This window comes from Phoenix dactylifera, unplaced genomic scaffold, assembly GCF_009389715.1.
Source record: "Phoenix dactylifera cultivar Barhee BC4 unplaced genomic scaffold, palm_55x_up_171113_PBpolish2nd_filt_p 000144F, whole genome shotgun sequence".
NCBI classification, from domain to species: domain Eukaryota; kingdom Viridiplantae; phylum Streptophyta; class Magnoliopsida; order Arecales; family Arecaceae; genus Phoenix; species Phoenix dactylifera.
This window is the reverse complement of record NW_024067699.1, coordinates 956,370-981,193: the sequence shown is the minus strand read 5'-3', so window position 1 is coordinate 981,193 and position 24,824 is coordinate 956,370. Positions and strand designations below refer to the sequence as shown.

Here is a 24,824-nt window from a genome sequence, read left to right as displayed (position 1 = left end):
AACAATCTAGGACGAGCTCAAGCATTATTGGTGCTGCTATATTTGCAGTTCCTTGGAGTCCTTGGATACTATTTCAATGGAACTCGTTTTGCTGTCAAGCAAAATTCTCATGCAAATATGCATATTTTTTCTTCTGTTGACTTCTTATTGTTCAGTCTTTCTGTTTAACTAAACCAGCATTAGATTATTTTGAACCTTATTACTCATAAAGTCATAATATAATCCATTTTCCACATTGTTTTGCTATGCAGACGGAATCTATTGACTTAACTAAGAATCATGACAGAGAAGATCGAGTTTTAGAAATCTTTGCGAGGAGCAGTGAGAAAACCATGAAGTCTTCAATTGATTCAGATGGCCTTCCTTACATTGGACAGGTTTCATGCGAAAAAAAATCGATTATGTAGTTCACCTTTTGATATGTGTAACCCAATCCTAAGGAGAGTTCTATTTGCTTTTGCAGGTGATACACCCAAATGAGCCTTTGTATAGCTCTTATAATACACTTACCAGTGTAACGAAACCTACACGGCTGAAGGGCTCAGAACCAGTCATTATCGACTATGTTACTGTGGATGGTACTACCTCAAAGAATTACATGCAAAAGGTAAGCCTGAACTTACTGTGCGCCTGAATGCATATACACACACATGAAGAGATAGAGCATCTACACGTTGTCCTACAGTCAAATGACCAAAATGCCTCTTATTTCCATCAACCTATGCTAGCGGCAATCATGGAGCATTTATTCATTTTATCTGTCGGACAATTTGCTAAACTATGTGATTGGAGCATTATAACTATACATATACATATGCATATGTCTGCTTCTGTACGATCAATGTTTATGCAATTGAATTTAATATACGATAATTGTCACATACAACTGTGAGATCTATTCAGTAGGTTTTTGATTTCAAACTATGGCCACAAGCGATTAACAAACTAGATGTTGAAAATTTGTAGAATTACCTAGTTTTGAAATAATGGCTTATAATTGTATAGCAGCATTTATGATGGTTTCAGATGCCTCCCATTAAGTATATATATTAGTGAATGGCATTTAAATAACAGTCCGTATTTAGCTGTTATTCTGTTATAATCAGCATTGTTTGACTTTTCGTTGTTCATTTGAGTAAAAATTTCAGGTGGATAAAAGCAATAATTTAGGTAAACAATGATCGAAGCAAATAAGTGCTCAATTTTTTGGTTACTGTCCATTATTTTGTTGTTACAACCATTATTTTATCCAGCTCAATTATGCAAATATTGGTTGTTCTTTCTATTATTACAATAAACAATGGTTTCAGAGGGAGGCTTATTGTGTGGGGATATTCATGTTATTGAACCCTTGTGAATTAGCAATGGAGATCAGAAAAGGAAAAGTTCAATGAAATCACCCCATTATGAGATCTTGAATTAGTTCTTGCTGTGGATATTAAAATTTTCTGAAGACAGTTAACAGTGTTGGGAATGCTATACCACTAGTACAAGATATTTCTTAAAGCATGGACTGACTACATGTCTGACACATGAAGCCTCATTGGTGCGGAAACCTTCCTCTTACTAGGATCCTCACATGCACATAATGTAAAAGGCAGCATACCTATTTAAAACCAGTGATTACGAGAAAGTTTTGACTGGAAGAATGTTGGAATAAATGTCCTTGATAAATCTGTACGTAATTAATTTTCTATGGGTCAAAGCATTTTAAGTTTGAATATCTTTTGAAATTTGCATTGTCTTTCTAGTAAATAAATTAATAAAAGCTTTTGTAGGTATAACATTGAACTCTTGCATGCAAGTTGTTATACTTTTCTCGAAATTTCATCCTAGTGTATTGAAACCAATGAATGCCGAACCGGCCCGTACCGAACTGGTCCGGTTCGGCGTTAAAAAACGGTACTGGCCTGTGCCAGCTAGTACCGTCCCCGTACCGTCTTCCGTACCGGTCTGTACCCGATGGTATTGGCTAGGCCAAATTTTTTTGGGCTTTTGGAGGCTGAACCAGTGGTACCGGTTCGTACCAGTCCGAACCGGTCCGGTGGCCAACCGGTATGCCTACCGGTACCGGTTTGACGATCGTTGATTGAAACTGAAACATACTTTGTGATCACAGATATCAAAGCAATCAAGTGGTTCCTAGGTAGGGTGAAGCTTGAACATTTGGGCACAGGCAGTCCCTTTTTAGAAGCAGATGTCTGAAGTATGAATATATTGCATACAAAGGATTTATGCGTTCATAAATTCTTAATCATTTTGACCTGGTAATCTTTCTTTTGATAACCTTGGACTGAATTAACAAGCATCCAGGGAATAAAGTTAAAGGGTCTTTTATCAAAAGTTATTGATAAAACGAGAGCACTTTTGACTATATTGCATGACCTACTAAGAACACTTTTAACTTTGAAGGAATTTAAAATTTATGAGCTTAGAGAAAAGAGATTAATTCTTGTAAATACTCTTTCTATTGGACAATAACATATAATCAACTTGGACTGGAAATAGATAATACTGATTATATCACCTCATACTAAAGGATGCTCGGTTAAGAATCACTTGCTTCAAGTATTTTGTATACTTTCTACTTCATAATAGACAAAAAAACACTGCAACTTGTTAATGACACTAATTTATAACTTTTTGGATATTCCAATTAAGCTTGATGGAAATGAAAACTAGACATACTTCTGACTTTATACTAGATGACCATAATCATTTTTTTTGGACAAGATGAAAAGATAATAGTGAAAAAAGAGGTATCGACAAACTAAGGAGAGGGGGTAAAAGAGGAAGAAAAGGGATGGGTCAAAGAAGAAAGCAAGGAGCGAATAAAAGTTAAAAAGAAAAAGATTATGCATGCAGTAGAAGAGGGAGAATTAGAACAATAGCATGATAAGGGATGAAGAGAAGCTTTATCTTCACTAGAGTAAAGAAAGAAGTGGGAAGAAAAAGAAAGAAAAAGAAACAAGAATGACAGAAGAAAGTGGAAGAAGGTAAAGAATAAATTAACAAAGATAGAAAAAGAATCCTAGAGCTGAAATTTTAAAGAGAAGTACCTGAGAGTTAAAAGTAGTAAGGTTATAGCCAAGGTCCGCCGTACCGACCGTACCAATGTACCGGTAGGCGTCGGTACCGGTCCGTCGATACCACTGGTTCGGTTTGGTTCATGCATCCAAAAGCTCCGAAAAATTTTTAGAAACAGTATGGGCCGGTGCGGATTTTTAACACCGAATCGGACAGGTCAGAGCCGTTATTGGTTCGGTACGGGCTGAACCGGCCGGTTCAGCATTCCTTGGGTTATACCCTATTGTATGACGTTGTATGCTAACTTTCTCCATTGTATCTTATTGTATATGCATATTTACATGTATATGCGTGTACATTCATGCTTGTGTTCGTATTTTACTGTCTTTATATTCACGGACTATATGCCAGTGTAGTTGTACCAATGTAAGCTAGATTCATCCGGAGTAGTAAACAAAAATAATGCAACATAATAAGCAACTATTTCAGAATCATTTTGCAGACATTTGGAGGTTGATGTGTGCATATGTGATGCACAATTGTTAGGACATTTAATCGGTTCCCACTGTGCATGATCTTGGATGAATTTGCCTCCCTAGGATACACCAAGCCAAGAAAGTCCTTTGTGCCCACTTACACACCCATCAAGGTTGACTCTAGAATACCCTTGAAGTCTCTCTCTCTCTCTCTCTACAGGTTGGAGTCAAAAAGGTTTATGGGGAAGACAACTCAATTGGGTTCCTCATTTTCAATTCCCATATAATCAAGCAAGCTTGCTAGGCTCATCAATACGACTACTAAAGTCCATTGGGCTAGAGAGAGGCTACATAAGTTCTCTATTCTCATCATAAACTACAGTAGTTTCATGGGTTTCATTAGGGCATGTGTACAATTAGGTTAGTGTATGGTATAGTCATTCAAATTAATTATTAGGTTATTAAATCTAATACATTATCTATGACTAATAAAGTCAGTCGGCTAAATAGAAGACAGCCCAGTATTTGGTTTGGTTTACCACCAACTATGAATAGGACACCCAATTTAAGGTTTATTGGTATCTAATTTCCAGTTGTAGTTCACTGAACTGAACTATTGATGTCTGCTCAGTAGAATATTGAACTACATAAGTTCACAAGTCATGAGCTATATAATAAGGATACACCTCTATGTCATATACCTTAGAACAAATGCAGTAAACAAATTCTAACAAGATCAGAACACCAAAGGTCAATTTGTTATTATCTAATAAAGATGAAGTTGGCGAGTCCGACAATATTGGAATAATTAGGCCACATCAAATTAATATATCTTTATTAGCTTATTGAGGATAATTCTCAAAAAAATGAGACACTAGACACATGAATGGGTAAAAATAATGGATAGTTTTGAAATAATTTTAATAGGATTTCCTCTATATCTATCATTTTTTTCTTGATTGGGCTAAAAGTTAAAGCCTAAATCACATGAGCGATCATAAGTCAAATCTCAAATATATCGAGGTCTAGAAAATGGATCTTAAACCATTTGAAGTAAAGGTGATGTTTTAGCCTGTCGTCATTTCCAGCATAGAGAAGAGTGGAGACATCTTGATATAGCATGGTCAAGCTGAGGGTAGAGAGCAAAGAAGAGATTGGTGCATCGATCACGATGACGGGTAGAGGGTTTCTTGAATTCTTGGCTGGGAGTGGACTTTAATCCATCTCTTCCTTCTCAACATCTCTCTATAGTTTTCCCTCCACACTTTCCATCTCTTCTTTTAGATAGTTAGGGGATCCATTACCTCTCCTCTTAGTTTAAGAGAGAGGAGAGGCTATTGGCATGAGAAGGATGCCACATGGTGACACATGGGTACCCATGTGTAACCCATTGGTAGTGTCTGTTTTTGCCTTATCTCTTAAGAGAAGAGATGGACTAGGCGAGCAAGGCCAAGTTGAGTATCATCGATAGGCTAGGTTTGTGGTTTAAATCGGGTCAAGCATGCCTGTAGTAATCGCGAGCTTAGTATCACTCAAACAAGGATTTCTTATAGTATGAGGGTATATCTATTGGTGGTTGGTACTCTATACTTTTCATTGCATGTTGTATCAACAGAGTGGATGCCAATATGCTGTACAACTTTGGTTCAAATGTTGTAAATGTAATGCAGTTAAAATATATTGGTATATATGTATATATGTTCTTTGACAACTGAAATGCAATTAGGTTACTGGAAATCTAAAAATCACCCAACTCTAACAAGCATCATTTGCTAGTATTATTTTAATATTTACATGAATTTTTGGGGTTTCATCCAAAACTGTTATCTTGATTTGATCTAGAGCAACAATCTGGTGATCATGCACTAAAAACTCCGCCTAAAACATATTCCTTATAAGTTCAATTAAATCTAATCATTATTTGTTCTTTGATCTCTGAAAGAGGGGGGCATCACCTTGCTAAGTTTTAGCCCCAAACCTTGTATCTAAGCACCAACGAAATTCAGTTGTTCTTAATCCAAAGCCTTCTGACTTCTGATCTGCCCAAGCGGTATTAGACAGATTGCTTGGTTCGATGCGGTGTAGGGCTATTTCTTGCTTGATCTGCCCGATGCTCAAAGATGGGAGCATTACAATCAGTGATCTTGTTTCGCCAAATACCAGTACATACAGTGCCTACCACACCAATCCATGGCCGATAAAATACTTACTAGTCAGTTTGGGGTCAATTTTATCCCACGACAAAGCAGGCAACCAACTGACTTTTTTTTTTTTTTTGCGGTGGTGGTGGTGGTGGTGGTGGTGGGGGGGGGGGGTTTAAGACAAGGTTAGTAAAACTTTTACTTTAAAACACCTTGTTTTGAGATCAGATTACCAGTAGTATTACTATATCCCTTAGTTACTAGATGCAGGTCAAATGCGGGTACCAGGAATTGGGGCTCTTAAAAATTTAATAAACACTCAGGACTAGGTGCATGATGAGTTTCTAGAAGATTCAGAAGCGATTGCACCACCCTAAATGGAAAATTCCTGCTACTGAGTTACATCCAAGTGTAGTATGACACTGAAATGTATATTGGTTATTTTTTGGTGCTTTGTGGCTTTATTAATATTTAATATTCAGCTGTACTGTTATTAAAGAATTTTGACTTATAAAGAGTTGATGCTCGGGTGGCATACCCTGTGCTCTATACTGAAATTTTTTACTTTATTAGCGGAACCTTTGATCATTTTTTCCCCTGCTTGCTCCTAATCTAGTTGATTTAGGTCATGCATTTTTTCAAAATTAAGGATGTAGATTTATTTGAGGCAGGAAGCTTTGTCTTGGAACAACTTGGAGAACAGAATTGAGTCAATGTATTGCAGTTTTAATAAATAGATGGAGACTTCACTATTGATTGAAACTAATACATATGTGCTGATAATATGACCCTGAGATCCTGATATCATTCTATGGGACTGCAGTATGGTTTATATTCTATAAAACTTACGCAATGTTGCATAGGATTGAGACTGCAAGGGTCCTTAGCTTTCTTAATTTGATTTTGCCTAAATATTAAATAGTTTTGCATTGCACCATATAATGACAAAGTATAATGCTATAAATATTATGCTGAATTCCACTAAGTGTGGTATAATGTATTATGTTACAATATACTGTTATGAATTATGATATGATATGTTATTGTATGCTCAATCATTCACAAAAAGATTCAAAAAATATTCGGCAAATAATTTCAGTCATCCTCCAAATATGTTGAACAACAAAATCACCAATTCTTTGTGTGCACTCCCTTTCTTCTGCCAAGAATTGCCTTCTGTTTTCTCCTTTTCTCGTTTTGGTAATAGAACACAAAATTCTTTGGAAACAATCAAATCTCCCACTACTAAAATTTGTCTACCAGCCGATTATAATTTCAACAGAGATCAGTATGCAACATATATCGTTTCCTTTTTGCAGGTGAATATTCGTACCCGCCGCACTAGGTATCCTATAATCGGCGACAAGTTTAGCAGCAGACATGGGCAAAAGGGTGTCTGCTCTCAGTTATGGCCTGACATTGACATGCCATTTTCTGCTGTCACTGGGATGCGACCAGATCTCATTATCAATCCTCATGCATTTCCTTCAAGAATGACCATTGGAATGCTTTTAGAATCTATTGCAGCTAAGGTACCAGGTTTCAAGTTTTTTGTTGTTTTCCTTGTCTTTAAAGAAACCCTGGATTTGAAGGTTTTTACCCATTGGACATGTAATCAACTTTCAAATTATATTTTGTTTATTTTCCTCATCCATTGTGAATAAGTTTTACCCTTTGAATACTTTAAAAAGCTAACATCATATTATGAAAAATATTCCTCTCTAGACCTGAACGCCAAGAGTTTTATTCATAATATAGCAACTTACAAATAATAAATTTGGTTAATCCATCAAAAAGAAAAACGATAAATTTGGTTAATCAATGGGCAATGTATAAAGCAGACCATGTAGGCTCTTATTTTTTACTTCTGAGTCTTTTAACTGGATAAACTTCATTGGATGAAATTTTACATCTAATATGGATCCAGAACATTTATTCTCTGCACATTTATATTGCTTGTCTTTTTTCTGCCCATGAACTTCCATGAGCCAGGTTGATAGTTGACATTTCTTTGTTCCTTTTTCACTTGTGAAGTTCTGTTGTTTAATTTTTTGTTGATAGTTGTGGAGCATTCTTCACTCTAATATTTGTATGGAACTGATGATTTCCTGACAGGGAGGAAGTCTGCATGGAAAATTTGTAGATGCAACCCCTTTCCAAAACTCAGTCAGTGAAAAAGATGAAGATAGACCATCTAAATCAAGCACTCTGGTTGATGAGCTGGGTCCAATGCTGGCCTCTTATGGTTTCAACTATCATGGAGTAGAGGTCTTATATAGTGGAGTTTTTGGTACAGAGTTAACTTGTGAAATTTTTATTGGACCTGTTTATTACCAACGCCTTCGACACATGGTCTCTGACAAATTCCAGGTATGCTGTCTTTCTTCCATCCTCTTCTAGTGCTAATGCTGGTATTTATCTGCTTAGACTGACAGGACAAGACTGGTCATGTAAGTTTGAACTTGTTCGCCTATGCAAGGATAAAGAACTAAATGACATCTCGTTACTCCTTATTGTACTTAATATTTTGTTGCTGATAGTTTCCATCGTATCAATAGAGTGTATGATGGAAATGAAGGATAAGGAACCGGTGTATAATGACAAGATATCATGTTATATAGAGAACTAATTTGTTTATGTGATACATGGAAAAGATATGTTAATCAATTTGAAACCAATTTTGAGGAAGAACTTTCTGGATCATTATAGTTTAACTTCAAAAGAACTTCACACCTTGTGATCATCCTATTCCTTATTGCAGCAGTAGTTATTCATACAGATGTAGCCATGTCATGCAAGCAAAGTTATTTGGACAGTAATTAGCGTGAATAAGATTTTTATCATAATTCAAAATAGATAATTGTATTAAAAAAAGGGTTCAGAAGTCAAAACTACTCATTATGCCTTATTCATGCAGCCAGTGTCATGGGAACCAAATATTTTGGTTGGTAACTGTTGTGTAATCTGAAAAGAAGATTTTTGTGGACTCCATATTTGGAAATGGAGACAGTTACCACTTACCATCCTAGCCCTAGTTAAGATGGCATTGCATAAAAGTAGTTAAAAAAGTTGTATAATATTTGTGAGGAGTGTGGAGAGATAAGATTGGACAAGAAAGAGGGCCTAAGCAAACAAGATGAGTGTATTAGATATGGGAGCATTGTTGTGCTGTAAAACTAGAAAGAATAGATGATGCTAGGGTAAGCTAAGGAGTTTCTTTCATTATGGATAGGGGCAATACAGAACTAATTAAGATGGCATGCCCGTTAAAGGATGCCTCAGTCTATTGTCTGAGAAAAAATTGAAGTCACGTTAAGGCACGGCGCTTCTGAAGATTTAGCATAGAGAGGGCATAACCTAAATTGACATGGATGAAAGTCTTGAGAAAGGATTTAGAAATGACTGCAACAACACTATTGAGATAGCCCTTGACTGGAATGACTGGCAAATAAGGGTGCACAGAGCCAATTCCAAATATTTATAATAAGGGTTAGTGTTATAATGGTAATGATGAAATGATTAGGGGGATTATCTTTTAAAAAAGACCAAAAAAGTGCAAGTCTTAAAAAGTTACTAAAAATAATTACAGTTTTTATATAGGGTTTCAAGATGGTCACTATCGCATGTCATGGGAATAATTCATGACTTGATCTTCCAAAAATTGAAAGCAAAAAATCCAGCACAAGCTAGTTAACATTATGATTAAAGCATTGGATACTAAGGCCATGCTGGCTAGGAGCAGGTAGAGTACATGTACAATGCAGACAGGTAACTTGCATTAATGCAAATACCCATGCATATTGCTGTTTATGTACACCCATTTGTTTTTCCCCCCTTTAACATTGCTTGATTTTAATTATGCTATACTGGTGTGGGGACATATTTTGAACGAATAAACCTAGTTTGTAGTAAATACTGTCTTTATGTTTTCTGTTTCTGTATCACATACATATTGCATAATTTCAAGGAATTTATCATTCAAATAAACATTTGATGTCGCTGTTAAGACATCAGCAAATCAAAGACGTTAAGAGTACATCAAAGAAACTATACACATAACATGTCTACACACTAATAATGCATATGTACTGTACACCTGTCAGTATTTTGGGTTTTATTACTATGGAATGCCAATCTACTATGGGCATCCTAATTTCTAGCCTTCGTTCATATGTAGGATGAAAATTTTGCATGATTATTGTCTATAAACATCAGAAATTTCCAGTTGCACGGTAACATTTATATAAACCCTCATTACATGAAACTTAGTCATACAATAGTGACATTATGGATTTCCTCGTGTTTCTAACCATATCCTCATAGTGACTGATTCTGCATGTGCATTAGACTCAACTAACCTGAATTCTGAATGCAGGTTCGCTCTACCGGAACCGTGGACCAGATCACTAGACAGCCTATTGGAGGAAGGAAACGTGGGGGAGGGATCCGTTTCGGGGAGATGGAGCGTGATTCAGTTCTTGCTCATGGAGCTGCCTACTTGTTACATGACAGGCTCCACTCATGTTCTGATTATCACATAGCTGAGGTATGCTCATTTTGTGGAAGTGTTCTCACAGCATCTGTCATCCAACCTCAAAAGAGAGCAGTTCGAGAAATTCATGGGCTCCCTCCTGCAAGAACTCCCAAGAGTTACACATGTCATGCCTGCAAAACAAGCAAGGGAATGGAGACAGTAGCAATGCCTTACGTTTTCAAGTATCTAGCGGCAGAAATGGCAGCAATGAATATAAAAATGGAGCTCCAGTTGAGTAACAGAGCAGGATCCGGAGGTTGAGGACGTCTGGAAAATCCCAAAAATATCTTTAGAAGTGCTGAAGCCACTTGGAAAGTCAATTTTTTGATACTGCCACCAGCAACTGAAAACTGAAGTTATTCTGTTAAAGCCTCATGTTTTTATCTCGGATTGCTAAGTTAGGAGGATGGTGATGTGACCAAAAGCATCACTTTTGAAATGAGAGCACTTTTATATCTTCATTGTACAACAGAACTGGAGTTGGGGATGTTTTGTTCTATTTAAGATAACAATTTTTTCTATTTTATTTCCAAACTTGGGGTTTAGTATCTCATTGTATGCCCGTGCCATGTATCAATATATTATAATATTATTTAATTTTTCAGTTGCTTGCTTCCTGCGCATCAAATGCGATGCCAGAATTCAGATTTTGCATTTTATGCTTCAATTCAGGGTTAGAGTAGTATTTCTGGGCATCAGCTGCAACTTCTGTTTTTATGGTTAACTGAAGTTCTTGTATAAAAATACCCTTCTCACAGAATTTATGAGTCAATGAAGAAGTATGAAAATTTTGTATTGCACTTTATGACAAGTAACATTTGAAAAAACAATATTTAGCTTCAGTGACCATTACAATCGGCAGCTAAACAGAGCTGCTGTATATTTCCAGTTGCTATTGTTATTTTCTGATTATTGATGATTCCATAATGGGAGCATACGATTTATTATTCTTCATACAGTCATGAGTATTCCAACCACGAGAACCTACCTCATGCCTGTCAGGTGGTATCAACCGTTTATATGTGCTCCTTGAGTTATAAATCTTTATGGGAATGATTTGTATTTCAGGTACTTATGACGTATATATTCTTATACACATTTGCATGTTTCAGTGATATGCCTACTGTAACAAGGGTTGCATTTATGTTCTTAAAAAGCAGTTTATATGACATACTTATTGCAAAGCCTGCAATGAAGAATTACCAACATGATGGTGCCAAATTTCTCCAATTCCCTCTAATGTTTCTGGATTATTTCCTTTTCTTTATTTTACTATTCCCTACATAAGTTCAGTCTAAAATTACTGTATTGCAGTTTTTCACCAAAATGTTCCCTGGAACTGAGATTGTGATGTTCTTATGCCTCAATTAGGATGTCAGTTTGGCTTGTGAGCTTACAAAGGGAACCCAATAACTAGTAGCATCATTGGCTATGTCAGTGTATACTGTGACTCTGGGTTCGAACAGAAAATTGATGAGTAGATCATCAGCCGAAAGTTGGGCCATATAAGATTTTATGAGCATCCATAAGCAGGAAAAGGTGAGTAGTCAACCTAATGACAATGCACACAATGACTGGGGGAAAACTTTTTTCCTCCATTTTCATCAAAAAAAAAAAAAAAGACAATGCAAACAATGAGATAAACTCGAGGTTCCGTTTATAAGTAGATGTAAGAATTCTTAAATAGAAATTAAATCAAGATAGTTGTCACTTTTGTGAAATTAAACAATTCTAACAAAAAGAAATAGCCTAAGAGTGATCAGCACGATAATCTTAAATTGAGCTGGAATTAGCTCGAGATTAAATGAAACTTGGTTCAAGCTTGGATGGAAGCTTAATTCTTGAATTCAAGCTTAATTGAAGGTCTTGTTGAGCCCTGAATTCACATTTAATTGATCCAAAGAAAATAATGCACCTATTAAAACCTTAATCTAATCGGTCATTTTTTTATTGCTGAAAATGCCTTCCTCTTTTCTCTGCAATCCATGGTCATTTTTTTTAAAAATTATCTTGATTATTTGAAAAAAAAATTATGGTTTTAAAAAGAAAGCAAGATTAATTGAATCGTAATCTCTACTTGTTAAGGAGGCATTCTGTTTTGCTCTTTGATATGATTCTAAATTGATTTATAATCCCTTTTACAAGGATGACACTACAAAATGAAAAGAACAGGAATCATCACGTATCTGACATGTTCGGTTGCTACTTTTTGTAAGATCTAATAGGATGATTGTAGTGAATATGGTTACATTTCATGAGTAGACAAGCATGAAGATCTTGAGCAGTGTTGTATCATAGCCAGAGAAAGGCGAATGAGAGGGAGGAAGGCACAGGAGAGAACGGAGAAGATAAGAGGAAAGGGAGAGGCAAAGAGCTGCAGGAGAGGGGATGAAAAAATGTGAGACAGCATGGAAGGGGTTCCTTGGCTACACCAAGCCGGGGAGCCCCTAACTAGAATTCCTTGAATTCTCTCTTTAGAAAAGTTTGATAAAGAGAAAGTCCTTAGTTTACCATGCCACTATAATAGTAAAAAAAAAAAAAACCAGTTTAGCTCATGAACTTGCTATTTTTTCGAGCAAATTTGCCATTAATTTTGTGATAAAATGTTAGCACATATTTATGAAGTTAAAAAATCATCTTCCACTAGTCAATTACTTTACCCATACTTATCTTTAACCAATTTTAGCTCTTTCACAATTTTTTTCCAAACTACCTATTTTTTTTTCTTTCAAAAAACTTTAATTCGACATATGCATTTTTATTTGGCATTGTACCAATAATACTATTTCAAAAAAAATCTGTAACAAATAAGAATCTACTGATATTAGTATGCATGGATATGATCCAAAGAGTTAACAATTCCCAATTAATAATAGACTATTTAAATTGAAGATCCAGGTAGTTGAACATTAACTATATTATAATATATATATATATATATATGTATTACTTAAATATAAAAATAATTATTTTGATTATTGGCAGATGGAAGTTACATCTTCATTAACAAAATCTTTAGGAAAAGCAAATAAATCAACTAGAAGAAGAAGAAAAGAAGAGAAGAAAAATTTTACGGACCAACTCACTCTCTTGAAAGATGTGCAATGGGAAAGGAGTTATAATCTGCCTCTTTGCCATTCGAAGTGAATCCCTTGCATCAATAGACCTATTTCTTTTATTTCCCTCTTCGGGATTAGCATATGATGAACAATCCAAAAAGAAGAGAAATGTGTTCTCTTAGAACAAGAAGAAACAAAGGGTTGGAGTTTCTGTAATGCCAAAATTTGCAATGCTTCTTCGAACTTTGGAATCTCTCGGAAGTTCAAGTTCATGGTTGGAGGACTGTGGAAGGTCAGAAAATACAGTAACCGCTCTTAGATTAAGGTAATTGGGAGTCAAGCCTTGGAAGAATTCAAGAAGTGGCATGTAGTTGGAGATTCAAAGGACCGCAAATGAATGGCAAAGGAGAGGTAACACATAGAAGTGCTAGGTAGATTTGGAAGGTGAATTCTGTTACAAATTTATAAAAATGATTTTACAAGAATGATAATAACAAGGAGAACCAACAAATGTAGCATGAGAGATGTTTCAAAGAGACAAAAACAGATAAGGAGGTTTATTGATATACTAAATACTAGAGAGACATGGTGGATTGGATCAAGTTGAATTGCTTTGCATGGGATGGTAGAGGTTTATTTTCGCTATTTTAGAAAGAAAATTTGAAGGGTTGAGTTGAATCTCTCTCTCTCTCTCTCATGGTTCGGAATAAGTTAATATTTAAACTGTCTAATTTTCATAAGAGTAATATATGTATAGTCCTTGTCTTAGTTATCTGAGGAGAGGTAGAAAGTGGCTTGTCTAGCGAGAAGTCAAAAGAATTCATCTCAAGAATAAGTAGAAATAGACTAGTCTTCCACTTTCCTTTTTGCTTGACTAATTTAAGCTAAAACTTTTAGTCTACCATTACTAAAAGCAAGGGAAACATTTGCACGGAAAGTCAAATGAATGAAAGAAAATCCTTTTAGACCCTAGAATGTCAAGAACATAGCTAAGCTATCATTTACTATTATAGAAAAAATGTCAATAAATGAAAATATGGAGTGGTTTCCTATAGACTTTCATAATCCTTCCCAATGAAGAAATGATTTTATTAGCGCGAGACATGTGAGCTAATTTTTCTTTGTTACACCTCATTTGTATGTATGAAATGAAAACAACCATGATGCAATTTTTTTTGAAACATCATAGCATGTGTTACCGACCCTACTAGACTTATGAAGGCAAGAAATAGAATAGTTACGAGAAACTACCCAGGCAATCGAATCATCTATACGTGTAACTAAAGGAGGAGAGCATTTAGATCTTATTACATTATGTAGACTCTAGCTTTGTGTGAAAATTCTTGGTGTAGCAAGTGATTTAAGTGATGATAAACGTTCAACAATTTCTAGTCCAAATTAAAGAAAAATATAGAGAATTAAAAACATAAATGTAACGATAAGTGACCTTCAAATGGGCTTCAGATCTCTTCTCCCTTTCCCTTTGTTTGTCATGCATAACATACAAAAATTTGGTAACATATTCAGCTTTCCATGCATGCAGCTCCCCCATGTGGGAAAAGAAAAGATATCAATTTCAAAATTGGTTTTCTCGACAACTAGACTCTTTTCAAATTCAATTTCAAAGCGCATGGAAACCTATCAGATAGCTTGAATTATTAAGTTATTCATATTATCTTATATTTTTAGGTAGAGTGCATTTGCATTCAAACTTTTTATAATAGCCCAAAAAGGGAAAGAAAAGAAAAAGAGAATGGAACATGTGCAAAAGAAAAAAATCTAATTAGGATTGGGAACAAAATCAACTACTTTGACAACCTCTCTATGGTAATTTGGTATACAATAATGTGTAAAAGGAAGGAAAAAGAAACTGAAAAATTTTGGGACAATTTGGTACCAACAAATCTGTTAAGGATATCAAAAGGAGCTTGTTTTTTAAGAAATTTAATGATATTTTTTATGTTTATCTTATTTTTGCAGTGTAAATGTTCAGGAAGCTAGAAGATTCAACAAGTTTCTTAAGGTTTTAGCATAATACTTATCTAGGAATATAGTCCAAATTTAAGGATGATGTTGCATAATTGTAGTTTACAGTTATTCACCTATAATGACATCGCATGGTTGATTTTTTTATGTTTTTTTAGAATTTTTTTGAATTCTGGATGGGAGAGTTTTCTCTCTCCTATATGTTTAATATGTATAGAAAAGTGAAGAGATTTTCATATTACTTTTTCTTTATCTAGAATACTCTCCATGTAAAAAACAATCTCTACTTGTAATCATGATGTGTCTTTTCTCCTCCAATGAGGTGTTTGCGCACGATTATAATTTAATACATTAATAAAGTATATTATGAAAAAATAAAATTTGGAGCTGAACTAATTGACCTTTGCTTATGAACTTATTCATATTCCGTGACTCAAGTCAAAAGTAGATTTTTTAGCAATTGAACTTGGATATGGTCAAAGCTTATAATAGGGAACAGTGGCCCTAGCTTGACTCAAAGTTTTGTAGTTGAGCCTCTCTACTCACTTCAAGAAATTCATTTTAGTGCATTTCTTCTTCTTCTTCATTTTTTAATCTAATCCAAGGTTGCAAAACTCGGTAAGTCAATTTGTGACTTAGTAAGTCGAGTTAAAAATTAAGATAACCAAGTCAAAAGTCAAGATGACTAGGCTACTACGAAAAGACAAGCAAAATCCGAACGAGTCTTTGATGACTTGATTAAATCAATGAGTCAAAAAAAATTGATCGATTCAGATTCTTAATTTTTGTTTCTGTAAGATCGGCTAAGTTAGATTGAGTCCTTGATGAGCTAGGTCAAGCGATGAGTGTTTTTTTTAATTTGAAGTTTGCATATTTTCTAGATTAAATAACTTGGACATGATTTTTAATTACTTGGAATGTTAGAAGACCATTTGATAATAGTATAATACTATTCTTCCACTTGATTTTGCATTTAGTTACTATTATTGAAACTACAATATCTATATAATTTTCATATTTGTAGAATTTTAGAATAAATTAAATTCATATTAGTTATAGATCTTTAGCTTAATCAAATGTGTTTTAGTGATTTATAGAAACATGTCTTATATATAATACATGATTCATCCGAGATGCCAATGTGTCATGTTCGAGTCGAAAAATTAATAGAGAGTGAGTCGAGTCCGAGTCATGAGGTTTGCAACCTTAATTCAATCAATAGTATATCTAAATGACTCTCTCATCTTTTGAAAGGTCTGAGATAAGGGTGCCCTCTATCTCCTTATTCGTTCATTATATGCTCCAAAGCCTTTTTTATATCCCTCCATTCATGATATACAAATAGCCTGTCTATAACAAATTTATTGTTTGTAGACGATCTTTTTCTAATTGGTAGCGACCGATGACGAGTTTTCATAATTAAAAATGTGGTGTTAATTTTTTATAATATTTATCTACCAAATAATTGTTCAGGTCGAATATTAAATATATGAGGCAACAGCGACCACCATTGCTCCAAAATATTTGGGTAATGTTGAGAGATAGAGGGGTTTTTCAAGCCAAGTATGTTTTCTGAAAAGCTAATTGAGCTGCGGACTGGGTGGCGCTTATGTGGCCAGTTCTTTCGGTAATAGGAGATGAAAAATTGCCTTGTGCATTTTAAGGTATTTTGTTTTCGGATATTATTGGATGCATTGGTACGACCTACCGCTTAAGCCAAAAATAAATAAATAAATAAATAAATAAATAAGAGTCACGCATTTTTATATTATTCTTTTTGTGTTTTTAAAAAATTCCTGGAACTGCTCCCTCCTTCCGCTTCCTTCTTCTTCTCTGTTCCTCCTACCCTTTTCTTCCGATACAAACCCAAAAATGCAATTTTTTTCTTGAGCTTTTCTTCTCTTCGTAGATGCCATGGAACTCGAGGCCGAGGACGGTACGAGAATCCGCATCGAGAGGGGTTCGAAGACCGAGGTCGGAAGAGGAGCGAAGTTAGGGTTTGGGCCCTCCGCTGCTGACCGGACCGTCTCCCGCCGCCACCTCTCCCTGTGCCTCCTAGGCCCCACCGGAGACGATGCTGGGTGCGACGACTCCGGTGGGGATTTCAGGGTTTCTTTCGAAGTAACCGGGAAGAACCCCATCTTGGTCTGTCGCAACGGCGGCGGGGACAAAAGGGTTTACCGTAATTCAGAGAAGGGCGAGCTCCGAGCTGGGGACCGGTTCTCCTTATCCCTAAAGAACCCTTCTTTCTTCGTTCTTAGGAGGAACGAAGGAAGTGGGGAGGCGCCGGAGGTGGAGAAGAGAGTCTTGGATGCGGTGGAGAGGAGGGAGAGGAGGACTCTAGAGAGGAGAAAGGAGAAGGAGAGGACGGCGAGGGCGGAGGCGCCTGGAGGCGAAGGAGATGAAGAAGAAACTAATGGAGGACTGGAACTAGAACTGGCCTCCTTGGACGTTTCCCAGATCGACCCCGTGAGAGGTTAGATTGCTTATTTGTTCAAGTATTTGTTTTTTTTTTTTTTCAATATGTTTTGTATCAATTTAATCTCAAATTTTCAATCGAATTGGGTTTATCCCGCTGGTTCCCATCTGATATCCAGCCTTATGAGTTCCAGGAGAATGCTTGTGATTAGAATCGCCAATTTTAATTCCACGATTCGATGTTGCAGAGTTTGGATTCTTGGCGAGAGGTCATGAATTCGATAATTACCCGAAGCAAAAGATTCGTCCCATTGGAGATTGGAATTGGTTCCTCGAGGATCCAGGAGGGGATAGTGATGACGATGAACTTACTGATGAAGCAACTTGCCCAAGGGGGAAGGTTAGGAGGAGAAAGAAGAAGAGAGACGGAGGCAGCGAGGACGAAAATTGGAGCGGGGAGAGTGAGGAAGAGAAGGTATTGGTTGCAAAATTTGGAAGTTCTAAGCGACCTAGCTACCATACCAGATCTAAAGATGCCAAAAAAAGGCATCCTGCATTGCTGAAGGATGTCAAAGCTCAAAAAGATGAAGATATTGAAGAGGATGAGAAAGATGAGACTTTAGGAGGTTTTATTGTTGATGACAAGGAGGAGGAGGAGGAAGGAGAAAAAGAAGAAGCACTGGAAGAAGATTTGGAGAAAGTTGAAGAAGATGATGAAGAAGAAGAGTAGGATAATGAAGTTTGAGTTGGTGAGTACTGAGTAAAGCAAGTTCTTAGATTCTTTTGTATCACATATTATTGTGTAACCAACTAACCATGATATCAAATTAGGGAATCTTGTGTTATTCATTTCTAGTATGTATTACTAGAATTTAAGTGCTACATACTAATTAGTGAACTGCAAGTACTTCAGATAATGTCATACATGGATCTTATAATCAAATAATTGTTGTATTTTCTTTTCAGCTTGTATTTCCTGGGATGCCTAAACTATATCACCCTTTTGGTATAAAACTTATGAAAATGTCATTTACAATGTCACTTCTATACCAACCTAATTTTATTCTAGGAGATTTGTATGATATCTGACAACATCCCTCTTGATCTGGTACTGTGGTTATGGGGGTTGGACGAGGCACTTACAAAGAGATTGTGGTTGCATCAATTGCGAAATGGTACAACTTGTGCGTCATTAGTTTAACATTTCTTTCCAAACAAACCACCTAGCAGGAGGCAAAGGCATGAAAATCCTAATATGTTCTCTTCAACATGGAACTATTTTCCTGTGCCATAATGATCCAACTAAAGGTGGCTGACCTTTGACTTTGAATTTAAATTTTAAAGCAATTCAAATAAAGCAAACCAATCTATAATGCAAAGATAAATAATTGGCAGTTTCAAGATGCTGATTGCAAAGAGCACTCTGTCCACCTTCCCAACTTATGGGTCTCAAATTATCAATTGTAAGTAATTCATTCTTTTGTCAAAATTCATATAAAAATCTTCAATTAAGAGGTGCACAACCTTTCCATGATTGTTCAAAGACCAATAAAATTTGTGGATGGAGAATGCCCCATGAGCCTCCATCTTATTTCCATTGCAGTGCTTTCCAAAAGGCTAACATCATTGAAGATGATTAAAATTTTGAACTCCTATGGTTGTGGCCAATGATAATAAGCACTGCCACTTATGGAAACGCAAGATGAACATTCCCTATTCCTCAATCTTCACAGCAATTTGCCATGTGTTGCGCAAAATCATAGAATCCAAACGACGAACAGAACAAAGAAATTGAGAGAGAAAGAGGAAGAGAAAATCAACATAGGGATTTTATGTCGTTCGGCAACGTGCCTACGTCCACGAGAGCGAAACGGCTGTAATTTCACAATCTCTCAAAATAACAAGGGTTACAAAATATTTATAGTTAAACTTTAGCCTTAGAGTTCCAACCCCTATTAGCATCCCTGATAAAATAAAATACTACATAATTGCCCCAGAGATAAGCATATGTCGTCACTTTGCTCTATTCCGTTTGAATATCAGTGTACTACTCAAATAAGAATATCAGTGTACCACTCAATATGAGCTACTTACTCTAACAATCTTCACCTTGGCGAATATTCACCTCTTCGGAGAAAAAATAACCTGGGACACCATCTGATGCCGATGAGTTGGAACACCTCCTCTCTAACATCTAAAGATGTTAATCAAGTCCAAGCAATGCTTTAACCTTTCTGCAGTAACGGATTTTGTCAACATGTCTGCTGCATTTTCAAAAGTGTGAACTTTCTCAAGCAATATGTCACCAGAAGTAACGAACTTCCTAATCTTGTGATACCTTATATTTATGTGCTTGGTTCTCGCATGATACATCTAGTTCTTCGCTAAATAGATCGCACTCCGATTGTCATAATGCAACTGAACTCCACCTTGCTAAAAACCAAGTTCCTTGACTAATCCTGTCATCTACAATGCTTCCTTAGCAGGCTCAGCTATTGTCGTATACTCTAACTCAGTCGTAGATAGTGCAACTAGAGACTGAATCATGGACCTCCAACTGATAGGCCTTCTTGTAAGAGTGAATACATAGCCTGTAGTCGACCTCCAACCATCCAAGTCTCCTACATAATCTGCATCAACATACCCTATGATTGAAGGATCATTATGATGTCTGACAAACATGATACCATAGTCTGTAGTACCCCTCAAGTATCTGAAAATTTACTTGACTGCATCCCAATGTTGTCTCTCTATATTCACCGTAAACTTGCTTATTGCACTAACTGCATGCGCTAAATTTGGCCTAGTACAAACCATAGCATACATGAGACATTCTACTGCACTAGCATATAAAACCTCTGACATGACTTCAATTTTTTTCTCTGTCTCCGAGCACTATGAGATAGACAATCTGAAGTGATTCGCTAAAGAAATGCTCACTGGCTTCGCATTATCCATGCTGAACCTTTCCAACACCTTCAGTACATAATTACTCTAAGATACCAAAATTTTTTGGAATCTCTGTCCCTGCGAATCTCCATCCCAAGAATCTTCTTGGCCATACCCAAATCCTTCATGTCAAACTCTCTACTCAACAAAGTCTTCAACTTGTTGACTTCATTCATACTCTTCATTCATACTTTTCACATAAACACAGCAGTCATACTTATATCTTGTATAGCCAATCCGAATCATATAGGAGTTAAAACACTTGTACCATTACCTTGGAGACTACTTCAACCCGTAAAGTGACTTCCTTGATTTACAGACTAAGTGCTCTTGTCCAGATTTAGAAAATCCTTCTAGCTGCTACATGTAAATCTGCTCCTCCAACTCACTATGAAGAAAAGTTGTCTTCACATTCATCTGCTCCAAATCCATGTCGTAATGTACGACTAATGCCAACACTGCCCTGATGAAAGTGTGTCTAGCCACTGAGAAAAAAATCTCATCATAATCAATCCTAGCTCTTTATGAGTATCTCTGTGCTACCAAATGTGCCTTGAACTTTTCTTCTTCTTTTTCTGATACTGCTTCCTTTTTTTTGAACACCCATTTGCATCCTATCGCTCTTTTCCCCTCCAGAAGCTCCACCAACTCCCATGTCTGATTTTTATTTAAAGATTCTATCTCCTCCATCATAGCACCATCCATCTGCTCTTCTTCTAGCTGTGTACTGTCTCCTAAAAAATAGTAGGATCTCCACTGCTAGTGATTAATGTATAGAAAACAAAATCTTTGAAACCATATCTGGTTGGTGGCTTGATAGCGCGCTTGGGTCTGTCTGTAACTATATTGTGATGCTCTTGATCTGTTGAGGTAGAAGTCTCTATATTCTGAGCATTGTTTTTCTTGATAGAACTCTCTGACTCCACCTGCATCACCTGCTTATTACTGCTGCAATTTTCTGGCACATGCTTCTCTTTTTTCTGAGTACTCTTCAAAATGGCTTTCTCATCAAAAATCACATCTCTGCTGATCACCTTGTTTGTCTTTGGATGTCAAAGCTTATACTCTTTCACTCCTTTCTGATACTCTAAAAAGATACACTATCTCGACTTTGGGTCTAGCTTTGACCTCTCCTCACTAGAAATGTGTATGTATGCTAGACATCCATACACTCTGAAATCTGAGTAGTCTACCTCATTACCTGTGTGTACCTTCTCTGCAACCTTACCATCTAGTGTTGCTTTAAGCGACCTGTTAATCAAGAAGCATGTCATACTCACTGCCTTCGCCTAGAAGTTCTTTGCAAGCCCTGCATTTAATCTGAGATACCGTACTCTTTCTGCAATAGTCCTGTTCGTCATTTCCGCTACACCGTTCTGCTGTGGTGTCTTGCATATTGTGAAGTGTCTCTTAGTCCCATGCTGCTCACAAAACTCAATGAACTTTGAATCTGTGTACTAAGTCCCGTTGTCTAACCTGAGATATTTGATTTTTCTCCCTGTCTGGTCTTCTATTTCAGCTTTCCACAACTTGAACTTGGAAAATGTTTTTGACTTGTATTGCATGAAGTACACCCAAACCTTTCTTATTAAATTATCAATAAAAGTTACGAAATACGTATGTCCACCCCGTGATACTACTCTAACTGGTCCCCAAAATCTGTATGAACAGAGTCAAGAATACCCTTTATCTTATGCGTGGCAGTCCCAAATTGAACCTTGATCTATTTTCTAAGAGCACGATGCTACTCTAATTGTTCTATTTCCAATTTTTTCAACTCTGCATCACCCATATCATCTAATTTCTTTCCGTATAGGGCCTCCACCATCCCCTATGATACTAATAGATCCTTTACCCTCCTCTGCCATAGCCCGAAATTCTCAGTTCTCTCGAACTTTATCACATTAAACTTTATAGAAGAAACCCCTGCCATCTTTATTTTTTGCAAACAGAAAAGAGGGAGCAAAATAAAAAATATGACCTGTTTCGACTCAATAGAAACTCCTCCTCTCCTTGCACGCGGACGGCGATGCATGGGTAGGCGGACGCAGACGGCGGCGCGATGAGGCAGCGGACAGCAACACATGGGCGGCGATGGAGCTGCATGGGACGATCTTTATCCTTCAGTTCCGGCCACAAACGGCAGTTCGAGCGGTGGTGGCGACACACGGGAGGGCGTGCGACGATGCTTCTCTTTTGCATGGGACTTTCCATACAAGCTTAAATTTTTGGAATTAATTGGTTACTTAACATGGCCTCGGAGCTCAAGTTTACTCGAGGTTGCAAGTTCAAATTCCCTCTCTGCTAATTATTTATTTCAATTATCCAAGTTATTGTTTCTTAACTCGTTTCAATCATTGAGATCCCTCACATGAATAGTCCGGGTTACACGTTAGGAGGAGCTTTAAGCCTCGTATACATTATTGACCCTTTTCCTATAAGCTTAAGCTTTTGGAGTTAGTTGTTTGCTCAAGAGGAGTAATTACCATCCGGAGTGGCAAATCTATCCAAGAATACCTCTAAAAAAGTCATTATGGGTTAACAGTTGAATCATTATAGGATAACAAACGAACACTTAGATTTGGAGAATGCTTCTGCCAAATAGGAAGTGTCATTGATAAATTATTATTTAAAACATCAAGAGGAGATTCTCTAATGACATATCATTTATTTTATTTATGTTCATATCCAAAGGTTAAATTAGGAAATATGTAACCAATATCAGGAGGAACAAGTGCAAAAAAATGAAGGATTTGAGAGATTCGACTCTTTTATATTTGATGAAAATTACGGCATCATACAAATGATCAAATCGTGGGAGAAATCTAGAAACAAAAGAGGTGCTAGGTTCCATAACTATTTAGTAACTCCGTGCATTGGATAAATATAGATAAAATAAGCATCCTTGATTATGGAACCATATAGAGATTTTTGGTCCTAATAGGCAAGATCTCTTCCCAATATTCATGAGTGGAAATGGAGGAACACAGTTATAGCTCCTATTAAAAACCAAGGAATGAATCTTACGTCCAAGTTGTCTAAACTTGTGAGGTTGGCAAAATGTTCTTCCTTCAGCTGACCCAACGAAGTGTTGTGAGAGAGATCCAAACCAACCTGCTGAGATATTTGTCCCAAATTTTCAAGAAGAAGATCAAGTTGAGGTTATTTAAAAGATCAAGCGCTGTGAGATTCGTAAGTTCTCCTATCCAAGCTAGCAACTTTGCACTAAGAGAAGAAGCATAATGCAAGTTCAGTTCCTCTAAACTACTTGCCACGTACACAACTTGAATATGATCCTCTAAAATTTCATCTAACATGAAATTAATGTTGATGTAGATAAATCCAGTTTCATAAGCTGTGGAGAGTGCTCTAAATTTGTGGTATCCTTGCTTCAAGGCTAGAAGTATAAGCTAGTTCGAGGATCTCAAGAGAGGCCAAGTTCCATACAATAGTAGGAATGAGATCTTGAAACTCAGTTGAACTTTAAATAACCAACTGGGTAATGCAGATTTGGTTGAGGTAGAGGGAAGATGAAGAAGTGAAAGAGATGTGAAGTTAACATGTGGGACAGAGAAGGCGAAGCTACAAAATTCACAACTATATATCTTCTTTATTGAATGGGGCATGTTTAGCATGTCCAATTGTCAAATGTCAAGTTGTTGCAAATAAGTGAGATGAGAAAGCCAACATGCATTGTCAAGAGCAAGTGCACTACCATGAAGATTAAGACATTGTAAGCTAGAGAGCTTGCTAAGTTGATAAATTTAAAGTTCCAATGGGATTTACATTCAAGAGGCTGAGATATCTCAACCCCTTGAATGAACCATGGAATAGTGGATTGTCGAAAGCGTCGAAATCTTTATTGCTCATATCCAGCTGATTCAATTGTTGCATTGTTGGGCAGAAAGAGGAAATGAAGGCTAGGGTTTATGTGGGCATGGGGCTGCAGAGGGAGGGAGAGTTCAGATCTCAACTTGAGAGGGGTTCGCAAGGAAAAGCAAGACATAAGGAGAATAAGAGTGAGAGAAAGAAGTTAATCCCATTCAAAAAAATTTAGATCTAAAAGAATCATAAAAATAATAGAGCATTTTCATTCTCATTGATAATTTATTATAAATATATATATATATATATATATATCATATAAGAGTTACAATTTTTTTAATTATAAAAATCAAATGGCAACACATTTTTGTTTCAATATTTTTTTTCCGTGACTTATGATTTGACTACT

At 36.4% G+C, this 24,824-nt stretch overlaps 2 protein-coding genes across 4 annotated transcripts in view; both read left to right on the top strand.

Moving 5' to 3' along the window:
- Positions 1-10,823, top strand: part of LOC103719269 (DNA-directed RNA polymerase I subunit 2) — a 51,965-nt gene extending 41,142 nt beyond the window's left edge. For all 3 annotated transcript variants that reach the window (XM_039116925.1, XM_039116924.1, XM_008808427.4), the window contains 5 exons: positions 252-377; positions 464-607; positions 6,964-7,176; positions 7,760-8,014; positions 10,020-10,823. In XM_039116925.1, the coding sequence (XP_038972853.1) occupies positions 252-377; positions 464-607; positions 6,964-7,176; positions 7,760-8,014; positions 10,020-10,439 (1,158 nt within the window). In that variant the 3' untranslated portion in view covers positions 10,440-10,823. The remainder of the gene's footprint in view (positions 1-251; positions 378-463; positions 608-6,963; positions 7,177-7,759; positions 8,015-10,019) is intronic.
- A 6,195-nt stretch (positions 10,824-17,018) lies between these two features.
- On the top strand, positions 17,019-18,613 carry LOC103719271 (transcription initiation factor TFIID subunit 7). The gene is made up of 2 exons (XM_008808429.4): positions 17,019-17,699; positions 17,890-18,613. The coding sequence occupies exons 1-2, from the start codon at positions 17,138-17,140 to the stop codon at positions 18,369-18,371; spliced, it is 1,044 nt and encodes a 347-aa protein (XP_008806651.1). The 5' UTR covers positions 17,019-17,137; the 3' UTR covers positions 18,372-18,613.
- Positions 18,614-24,824: the final 6,211 nt, after the last annotated feature.

Excerpts from the sequence above, each read along its gene's own strand:
- LOC103719271 (XM_008808429.4), top strand. The coding sequence starts at position 17,138 with ATGGAACTCGAGGCCGAGGACGGTACGAGAATCCGCATCGAGAGGGGT. Across the intron at positions 17,700-17,889 it reads CCAGATCGACCCCGTGAGAG|AGTTTGGATTCTTGGCGAGA; the intron begins GTTAGATTGCTT and ends TCGATGTTGCAG.